Raw genomic sequence first — 10724 nt, 5'->3', positions numbered from 1 at the left:
ATCCTTTCCTATGCTCCTTGTGGGCGATCGGGTGGTCGTTTGCACTGAGTAAGCAGCTCTGGCGCAACACGATTCCCGACCGGCACAAATCACTGCACGTGGCTCGCGCCTACCTAAACCGTAAATGGGGCGGGGCTCCCAGGAGAGGGTGGCCATAGGCGATCCTTTCCTATGCTCCTTGTGGGCGATCGGGTGGTCGTTTGCACTGAGTAAGCAGCTCTGGCGCAACACGATTCCCGACCGGCACAAATCACTGCACGTGGCTCGCGCCTACCTAAACCGTAATTGGGGCGGGGCTCCCAGGAGAGGGTGGCCAGAGGCGATCCTTTCCTATGCTCCTTGTGGGCGATCGGGGGGTCGTTTGCACTGAGTAAGCAGCTCTGGCGCAACACGATTCCCGACCGGCACAAATCACTGCACGTGGGTTCCCGAAAAATGCACAAATTCACTCGGACACATATTTCTTCATTCTCGCTTGTCTTTATTATGCGCTAGTACTACTACTACTACTACACCTACTCGCACTCAGTCTGATCGCTATTGTCCGTCCCACTTACTCCTTGGATCCGGCGTGCCGACGCTCGTGCCGCTGTACCACTCCGGGTTGTAGTCCGCTCCTAGGTCTGATCGCCTTGGCTGCCATTCGAGAATGAGAGCGAGCTTCCGCCCTTGCGGCCGCATGTAAGCCCGGCTTGCCGGGTTTCTTCGTTTCCCAACACAGTTTCTTATCGAACCTCCCGCCTATCGCTATCGGCACTATCAGCTGTTGGCCCTCGGTCGACCAACACTGGGTGGTTTTCCAGCCCTGGTGCGCGCAATATTTAAATCGGATAAGCTTAGCTTCTAGTTTGAACTTATATAAATTGCCTTCGTGGCGTAACGATTTATATTATAATTATATTATATATTACAACTTATAAATTAATGGCCTTCGTGGCGTAATCTCCAATTGTATGCCTTCGTGGCGGAAATAGAAATGGCGAAATGTGGAGGGTGTGTTTCACGCATCCTCACACCCCCCCTTTTCTTCGGCGTGATTATGGCGGAGGGAAACGATCACCTCCCGCCCGGCGGTGATGGTGACTCGGAACCGATGACCCTCGATCTGGCGCAGGTAGCGCACCCTCCGTCGATCCTGCTCCTGGATGGATGCGACTAGGGCTGTAGGCAGTCGTCGCTGGTGGGTGTCTACCTTCCAGCCGACTGGGGCGACGATCCACTGGGCCTCCTCCATAACTTGTCCAGCGTCCGGACACTCCCGGAGGGCTTGCAGGACCTCATCCTCCTCTTCCCTGCTGAGGAACAATTTCAGGTCCGGTTCCCAGCCCAGCTCGCTTGGTGCGATCGTGCGGCCGGGAGTTTGCGGTACGGCGCGCGCAGAGGTGCCCAGGCCGGGCGATATTGGGTGCGGCGATCGCTGGCTGTGTGGTCGAAACATCCCTTCCGGGGTTCGTGGGGAGCTTTGCCGACGTCCGGGCGTTCGTGGTAGCGGACTGGTATAGTGGCTTCCACCTCCTGGGGGTGACGTCTGTCGCGGCGTTCTGGGAGATGCCCTCGGGGGCCGCTCTGGTGGTGATCCGGGCGATGCCTCTGGTAGGGCCGGCGGTGGCGGGTCTACGAAATCCTGGGGAGCGTTTCCTCCGACTCCTGGGTCCTGGCCAGCAGCGGGTCCTGCGTCCTCCTCGTTGGCGTCGTCCTCCTCCTCGTTAGCTTCGTCCTCCTCCTCGTTGGCTTCGTCGTCCTCCTCCTCGTTGGCTTCGTCCTCCTCCTCGTTGGCTTCGTCGGAACCGTGCCCGGAGCTGAGTCTCCTCCCAGCGTCGGCTTCCCCAGGCTCTGGGTTGACGTAGCCGCCGTAGTCCTCCCAGGCCCGGTTAGCTTCGTCGATGACCGGCTGTTGGGGCGCGCGAAGTTGCCCGGCTCCAAAGCGACCGTCCATCGCCACGGAGGAGTCATCGGAAGACATCGGGCTTCCCGAGGGGCATCGTTCGGCTTCCCACCGGCATTGCTCAAGGTAGCCGGGTGCGAACGCGTGGTGCTCCTGGCTCTGGATCCAAGCATCCACCGAACGGTGAACTGTTGCCGTCCCCGGTTCGCCGGATTCGAAGATCTGCAGCCGTGCCAAACGGGCTACCGTGGGTGCTGTCGGGTCGTCGTCCTCGTCCCCCGATGCTCCAACTGCAAACGCCGCAGGTGGCTCGCCGCTAACTGCGATGCTTGCGTCCGGCGACCAGGGCACGGTGGAGATGGAGTCGCCGTTACGAGCTTCGCGTGACTGGAGGCTGAGGATTGGGCTGAAGCGGGGTGGTGTGGGGCTCCGGTCTGACAGGACCGAGTCCCGGCTGGGGGGTCCGCCGTCGTTGGTATCCGTGTCCGAGTCACGGTGGTCGACCGGTTGGTAGACCCCTGCGACGAAGTATGGGTAGAAAGGCTCCATCCTGTTGTTGTAGTTCCGATCTGTAAATTGCTAGAATATTAGCCTAGGCCTACGTTTCTTACTGGCCCTGCCTGAGTGCGAGGATCGACTTATCTAGTGGGTACAACTCTCAGCTTAACCTAGTTTTCTACTAAAGTTATTACTACGAAGCTTTGGGTACATTCGTCGACTCCCTTATGTTGGGCACGCGCTCTCTCCGGTGGCTTCTTCCGGGTCCCATAGTTGGTCACTGCGTTGGTGGTACTCCTTCAGGTCGCCTACTCCTGCTGTTCGCCTCTTCCTGTTTTCCATATGTTGTATCCTGACGATATTCGGGGAGAGGAACTTCAGCACCTTAAATGGCCCCGAGTACTTAGGAGCAAGCTTCGCGTTAAAGCCTTCGCTGGCCTTTGACAGGTGGTGGAGGCGGACCATCACCTGTGATCCGAGCTGAGGTCTCCACTCGCGACGTCGCAAATTGTAGTGGCGGCCTTGTTCCTGAGAAGCCATCTGGTTGGTTTCCAGCGCAGTGCGGAAAGCTTCCTGAAGTCGTTTAGCTCGCTCAGTGGGGTCCAACGGCGACGAGTGTAGACCAGGCGTGACCACATCAAAGAGGGCCCCTGGCAATCTGGGTTCCCTACCCTGCACCAGATAGGCGGGGCTGAAACCGGTGCTATCTGAGATGCTCGTGTTTATGGCCAGCGAGATCTCTGGCAGTAGCTGATCCCATGTCCGGTGATCCTGGTCCACGTACTGGGCTATCATTGTCTTGATGGTCCGGTTTGCCCGTTCGGTGGGGTTCTGCTGCGGGGAATAGGGAGCTGTGTATTCCAGTTTGATACCGTTAGTGCGACAGAATGTCTTGAAACCGCGGCTGGTGAACTGCGTGCCGTTGTCGCAGATCAAAGTCCTGGGTGCTCCAAAGCGGGATATTATCCTTTCCCGAAATCCAAACTCCAGTTGGGCGGCTGTGGCCTTCTTTAGGGGTATGATCTCGACCCATTTGGAAAAGACATCTATAAATACGAGCAGCATGGTATTCCCTCGTCGGGTCCGAGGAAGAGGTCCAACGAAGTCGGCTCCGACGAGCGCAAATGGCTCCGTGGGATGGCGGGTGAGCATTTTGCCCGCCGGTTTGCGTTGACTCACCTTGTATTGTTGGCAAACCAAGCAGCTGGTGACGTACCGCACAACGTCTCGATGTAATCCCGGCCAGAAATATCGTTGGGCAATCCGTCTGCGAGTCTTCCGGATGCCCAGGTGACCAGCAGAAGGGTGGTCGTGGCATTCCTCCAGCACTCGTTGTCTCTGCTCCCGAGGCACGCAAAGCTTCCATGGGTTGCTGTTTCCCACGTCTGAGGTGTGTCCGATGTGTCGATACAGCTGTCCGTGATCCAGAGTGTAATCCGGAAACTTTTCGGGGCGCCTCTGGACTTCTTCTTGCATCCTCCGGATCCATTTGCACTGAGTTCCGTGTTCCGCGAGCAGCTGAAGCATCCCTAGGGGTTGTCGGGAGAGGGCGTCGGCGACAACGTTGTATTTGCCCTTCCGATAGAGGACGGTAAACTGGTATTGTTGCAGCTCCAGAGCCCACCGGGCTATACGGCCCGTGGGGTTTTCAATCGAGTTCAACCACTTGAGAGCGAGGTGATCCGTAATCACGTCAAACTGGTAGCCCTCCAAGTAGCAGCGTAGCTTCCGCGTGGCCCAAACTATGGCGAGGCACTCCTTTTCGGTAGTGGAGTAGTTTTCCTCGGCTCGCTCGAGGCGTCGACTTACGTAGGCGATGACCATCCATCGATGCTCTGAGTGAGGACTGCTCCAAGTCCTGTATCACTTGCATCCGTCTGAAGCTGGAACTTGTATTCAAAATTTGGGCAGGCCAGTACCGGTGCGGCCGTTAGTCTGGCTTTGAGTGTCTCGAATGCCTGCTGTTGGGGCTCCTCCCAGCTCCACTTGACCCCCTTCCTGAGGAGTCGGGACATGGGCTGAACGATGGAGGCGAAATCCTGGACGAAGCGTCGATACCAAGATGCGATGCCCAAATGGCGACGGAGTTCCTTGACGTTGGTTGGCGGGCGTAGTCCCTGGATAGCAGCTATCTTATCTGGGTCCGTCCTTATGCCTTCTTCGCTGATCAAGTGGCCTAAGTATACCAGCTTTTTCTGGAAAAACTTGCACTTGCCTTGATTCAGCCGAAACTTTGCTTCCCGCAGTCGTCGGAAGACTTCCCTGAGATTCCTGGCATGTTCCTCCCACGTCGCCCCGATGACGATGATGTCATCCAAGTAGGCAAAGGCGTGGGGTTCCATATCCGGCCCGATGACGCTGTCAAGGGCTCGCTGGAACGTTGCTGGGGCAGAATGCAGTCCAAAGGGCATGACTTTCCAGTGGAAGAGTCCACGCCCAGGGACGGTAAAAGCCGTGCATTCGCGGCTTCCTTCCGCCATAGGGATCTGCCAGTATCCATTCTTAAGATCCAGCGTTGAGATGAACCGGGCGTTCCGTAGCCGCTCCAATATGTGGTTGATTCGTGGGAGTGGGTACGCATCGGGTATGGAATGTGCGTTGAGTTGTCGATAGTCGACGCACATCCGCATATCCCCTGTCTTCTTCCGCACGAGCACCAGCGGGGCACTGTGCGGGCTACGGGAGGGCTCGATTCGGTCGTCTCGTAATAGTTCGTCCAACTGCTGATTGATTATGCTCTGCATGGCGGGGTTCTTTGGATAATACCGCTGCTTTAGTGGCTTATTCTCCCGGAGAGTGATGGTATGCTCGGCGATCTCCGTTGGCCCGCTTAGCTCGTCGAAAAGCTGTAGCTCCTCCTGCAGAAAGTGGGCGGTTTCCTCGGCGTGAGGTTCTTCGGTCACCTGTAGCCTGGTTGGGTCCTCCGCTACAGTGGCCAGGTGTCCGTGGGGACAGTGGCTCCGGAACGGGTTGTGCTTCCGTGCGCTGGCTGCGTCCGACTGGGCTGGCAGCTGATATACACCGATTTTCCGTTGTGGTTCCCCAGGCCCAGGTGAGGTGGCTGGTTTGCGCGTGTGAGTTTCCACCGTTGTGGTGGCCAACAGGGCGCTCGTGGAGGGGCGTCGAAACGGGTTCTTCTCCTTTGCCGTGGCGGCGTCCGCCTGCGGTTGTAGGCCGTACCTGTTATCCGTGGTGATGCAGGTTCCCGCGGTGTCGCCTGACGGGTTCCTTGACAACGGGGGTCCCGAGGGGTCAGGACTTGTCTTCCGCACTGGCGCGTTTGGCTTTATGTGAGTCCTCGGAGCAGGCTTTGGAACTGTTTTGGTCCCCCCCTCGGTGCCTTGCGATGATTGCGGCGTACCGGGTGTGCTTGGGGATTGCGCGGTTGCGGCCGTAGGAGTCGCCCGCGTATCTGGGGTTGGTTCTACCCTCCGGGTGGCAGGTGGGGCTAGTTGCAAGCAGACTTGCCCGCAGATTAGAGTTGCGCTGATGGCGCAAAGAAAGTCGATGCCCAAAATCACTTCATCCAGGATCGTTGGCAGGACTAGTAGCGTCAGCCCGATCTGTCGGTCGTTTAAGCCGACTTGCGCCCGGAGGGCCTTGGTCACCTCTTTCTGGGATCCATCCGCCAGAGAGATGCGGGAGCGGACTTCTCTGCTGTTTCTTCCTGAGTCTAAGCGCTTGGCGATCGCTTCGCTGACAAAGCTTCGCGAGGCTCCTGTGTCAATTGTTGCCGAGAAAGGTTGTCCCTCGATGGTAACATTGGCAGCAATTCGCCCCCCGCCAGGCGGAGTGGGGAATCTAGTGATGGGGGAGCACCGAGTGGGTCACCGCGGGCTCCCGACGTGGGCGGCGACCCTGGCCGTTTTCCGTCCGGCGGCAGCAGTCGATGGTACGGATGCTTCGTTTCCCACAGTCCCAGCAGTACATCAGCGGTGGGTTTCGGCATTCTCGTGTGAAGTGTCCAATTTCTCCGCAGCGGTGACAAGCTCGGCCGACGTCAACCGGTGGTTCCGCTTCCTGGGCGATCATCCCGTTGGATATCGCCGGCCTCCTGGGTCCAGAGGGCGTTGGAGCGAGAAAGTTCTGGAGTCGAGGTGTGGGTCTTCCGCTGCTCTCCCTGCCGGAATTCCAGCTTGCGGTTGGAATTAAGGCTGCATGTCGGACGGGGTCTCGATCCCGTGCGATTTCGAACGCAATTGCCAGTTGGGTAAGCCCCTCTAGTGAGGAGAACTCATGTCGCCGTATGAAAAGCTGGTACTCCGGCATCAAATTCTCGTAGATCCGCTCGAGCTCCTGGCCTAGTGAGTACTTGGCGCGTTGCATCATCAGGCGTAATTCCACTACGTATATTTTGAAGGGCTCGCCCACTTGTTGTTGCCTGGTCCGGATGGCATCTTCTAGGCTCTGGTAGTACCGCGGAGGCAAGAAAAACTCCAGAAACTCTCTCCGGAAAGTTTCCCATGGCTCGGTGTGCATTTGGTATGCCCGGTACCAGCCTTCGGCGCGGCCTGAGAGAAGTCCAATGACGGCCCTCGGTATGTCACTCGTTCTCACATTGTAGGCAGTGGCACCTTCCTCGATGCGTTCTATAAAATGAACGGGGTCTGACTGTCCGTCAAAAAGTACGCCCCATCCTCGCAGTTTCTCGGCGAACACGGCCGCGGATATGGAGCTGTGCGGAAGATGGGCGGCTGGGTTGGCGGCCGGTATCTCCCGTCCAGGGCTTTTCCGTAGGTTCCCTAAGCAGGGCACGGAAAACGTGTGATCCTCGATTCCGGGCATCGGTGAGGTGGCCCGACTGGTGGACGTCCTCTGGGTGGGTGCTTCCGGGTATATTGCCTCCAGTGCGGCAAAGCGCTCTCGTAGAGCCGGGCTGTGGTCTCCTCCTCCGATGAAGGATGCCAATCGTGGTCGTAGTTCGTCTACTTGGCCGTTCGGGTCAAGTCCAAACTCTTTTAGCAGAGCCTGCAGCTCGTCCTTCCGGCGGTAGGCTATCCACCTGACCCCCATGTTTGCGGTCGTGGAATCACCCCCAGATGCAGTGAAAAACCTGTCCTCTTCCAGTCCGGCAGCTGCCGGATCTGGCTTTGATTCTGCGTCCTCTGACGTTTTCTTTCCCGAGACACTGGGCATACGCGCGGTGGCGCTGCCGATGGCTCTGCTGGGGATCACTTGGTGAGCGCTCCTAGTGGCGTGACTGGGCGCTGGGCGCACGGCAGGTGCTGCTGACGTGCGGCACTGGCTGACCGATGTGGTTGCGGCTAGCGCTCCCGGTGGCGCTCGGAGCGTGGCTAGTGACCACGTATCCGGCGCGGTTGGCGCTGCTGAGGGCGCTACTGGTGGCGCTCGGTGGGCACTCGGTAGGCACTCGGTGGGTGCTGCTGGTGGTGCAAATGACGCCGATCGCTGGACGCTTGTTGGGCGCTGCTGGGCCGCTCTGTTGGCGCTGCTCGGGGCGCGGTATGCGCTTGACGGCTTCGTGGGAGACCACGTGGCTATGTGGCGCTCCGGGAGTGGGTTGGCATTGGCGGGCGCGGCGTTACGGGATCCCCTACTCTAACTACTCCTGCGGTCTCCTATCTTTCTCTAAATCTCGTCTACTGGACATGGGTCTTTAGGCCATGCGGTTGGTGGTAAAAACCCAACTCTCCTGAAGGATATCTAGTCGTCCTTATTCGTCCCTGTTCGGGCGCCAAACTGTAAGGACCTTTTTCATGGGCTGGGATAAAACTCAGTCCGGCCAGGGTCCTCTACAGTTAAATTTGTAGAAAAGTGTTGGGACGAAACTGGACGGGGAGTTGCCGCGGGGATTTGTAGGGAAAGGAGGCCAGAGTATCCGCGTTGCACCGAGTAAGCAGCTCTAACGCAACACGGCACCCGAAAGGTATAGTGGAGGGCGGGGCTGCTCCCGGCGAAAATACTAACGAAACGAGCGGCGTAGCCGATCCCTGAGAAAATACCAACAAAACTGGACAGCGTGGCCGTTCCCCCTGGATGTGCGACTCACAAGCTACTGGGGTAAGGGAGTAGGGATCCGAGGGGAGGATGGCCGGAGGCGACCCTTCCCTGTGCTCCCTGTGGTCGGTCGAGTGGACGTTTGCACTGAGTAAGCTTCTCTGGCGCAACACGATTCCCGACCGGCACAGATTACTGCACGTGGCTCGCGACTACCTAAATCGTATTTGGGGCGGGGCTCCCAGGAGAGGGTGGCCAGATGCGATCCTTTCCTATGCTCCTTGTGGGCGATCGGGTGGTCGTTTGCACTGAGTAAGCAGCTCTGGCGCAACACGATTCCCGACCGGCACAAATCACTGCACGTGGCTCGCGCCTACCTAAACCGTAAATGGGGCGGGGCTCCCAGGAGAGGGTGGCCATAGGCGATCCTTTCCTATGCTCCTTGTGGGCGATCGGGTGGTCGTTTGCACTGAGTAAGCAGCTCTGGCGCAACACGATTCCCGACCGGCACAAATCACTGCACGTGGCTCGCGCCTACCTAAACCGTAATTGGGGCGGGGCTCCCAGGAGAGGGTGGCCAGAGGCGATCCTTTCCTATGCTCCTTGTGGGCGATCGGGGGGTCGTTTGCACTGAGTAAGCAGCTCTGGCGCAACACGATTCCCGACCGGCACAAATCACTGCACGTGGGTTCCCGAAAAATGCACAAATTCACTCGGACACATATTTCTTCATTCTCGCTTGTCTTTATTATGCGCTAGTACTACTACTACTACTACACCTACTCGCACTCAGTCTGATCGCTATTGTCCGTCCCACTTACTCCTTGGATCCGGCGTGCCGACGCTCGTGCCGCTGTACCACTCCGGGTTGTAGTCCGCTCCTAGGTCTGATCGCCTTGGCTGCCATTCGAGAATGAGAGCGAGCTTCCGCCCTTGCGGCCGCATGTAAGCCCGGCTTGCCGGGTTTCTTCGTTTCCCAACACAGTTTCTTATCGAACCTCCCGCCTATCGCTATCGGCACTATCAGCTGTTGGCCCTCGGTCGACCAACACTGGGTGGTTTTCCAGCCCTGGTGCGCGCAATATTTAAATCGGATAAGCTTAGCTTCTAGTTTGAACTTATATAAATTGCCTTCGTGGCGTAACGATTTATATTATAATTATATTATATATTACAACTTATAAATTAATGGCCTTCGTGGCGTAATCTCCAATTGTATGCCTTCGTGGCGGAAATAGAAATGGCGAAATGTGGAGGGTGTGTTTCACGCATCCTCACAAGCGCCTCCAACGCTATAACAGCTGCTAACGTACTTGATGAAGATTTAATGGGAAACTTAATTAGCCATGATGATGGATATCGAATTCTTGAGGATAATCGCACGTCTCCTGCTCACTGGGAAGATGAGAAGAAGAAAGTCATGGCTATGAGTCGCCAGTTTGGTTTGCCAACTTTCTTTATAGCTCTGTCGGCCGCCGAAACTACTTGGTCGAGCTGATAGTACTGCTCAAGCGCAATGTAGATAGGGTTGAAATAAATGAAGAAGAAGCTTTAAATTTACAAATTACGAAAACGGCGCCCCTGATTAGGACAGACCCAGTGACGTGTGTTAGATATTTTGATTATAGATATAGGAAAGATCTTAAATTAATGAAGAAACCTGGGGGTATCTTTGGAAGTAATTTTGTTACTACCTATAATTGGCGAGTTGAGTTTCAACAAAGAGGCTGAATGACGCCCCGGAAGTTGATTTCAACAATAAAGAATCTATGTCTAGTGTAATAGCCTTCATTGATCAGTTTGTAACTGTGGATGTTACAAACACAGATTTGGTCCGTATGCGGAATACTTAAAGCATAAGCATGGGCATTCGTGTCTTAAAAAGGTGCGCGGTGTTTGTGTCGTGTTGTGTTGTGTTTGTCGATTTCGTGTTCCATATCCTCCAATGCCCCAAACCGAAATATTGAAACCATTTCCTGAAGAAACTCACAACTATTCTCTTCTTCCCGAAAACTTAAAAAAAATTTGTATCTTTTTGCTTCGCGATCAATCAGATGATTTGATAACCCATCTTTGCATATTTTAAAATTTTGTTTCTCATGATCGGGTGAGCCTCCGTTACGAGGACTGTATATATGCTATTGCTTATAATAAACACATTCTTTCTATGCAAAGGGCTAATATGGATACCCAGTTTATTTTTGACCCTTTTTCTTGCTGTAGCTACATAATTAATATTAACAAATCCCAAAGGGGTATTTCTGCTCAGTAGGCCGTATATTGTTGTCTGGGATTAGCGTTGTGAGAAACTAGCAATAAAAGCGTTCACCTTCTCTCCAGAACAACGTGCTCGTATGCTCAGACCTAAAAGCGTCCTTCAAAA

At 55.8% G+C, this 10724-nt stretch overlaps 1 protein-coding gene across 1 annotated transcript; it reads right to left on the bottom strand.

Annotated features, from left to right (window-relative positions):
- Positions 1-229: 229 nt before the first annotated feature.
- Positions 230-9571, bottom strand: LOC118878794 (histone-lysine N-methyltransferase SETD1B-like). The gene is made up of 2 exons (XM_070998864.1): positions 9163-9571; positions 230-2454 (listed from the first exon to the last, which is right to left on the bottom strand). The coding sequence occupies exons 1-2, from the start codon at positions 9284-9286 to the stop codon at positions 1001-1003; spliced, it is 1578 nt and encodes a 525-aa protein (XP_070854965.1). The 5' UTR covers positions 9287-9571; the 3' UTR covers positions 230-1000.
- Between the last annotated feature and the right edge of the window lie 1153 nt (positions 9572-10724).

This window comes from Drosophila suzukii, unplaced genomic scaffold (genome assembly GCF_043229965.1).
Source record: "Drosophila suzukii unplaced genomic scaffold, CBGP_Dsuzu_IsoJpt1.0 scf_10, whole genome shotgun sequence".
Lineage (NCBI taxonomy): Eukaryota > Metazoa > Arthropoda > Insecta > Diptera > Drosophilidae > Drosophila > Drosophila suzukii.
Note: the sequence above shows the minus strand (reverse complement) of the source record. Positions and strands in the feature narration are given on the sequence as shown.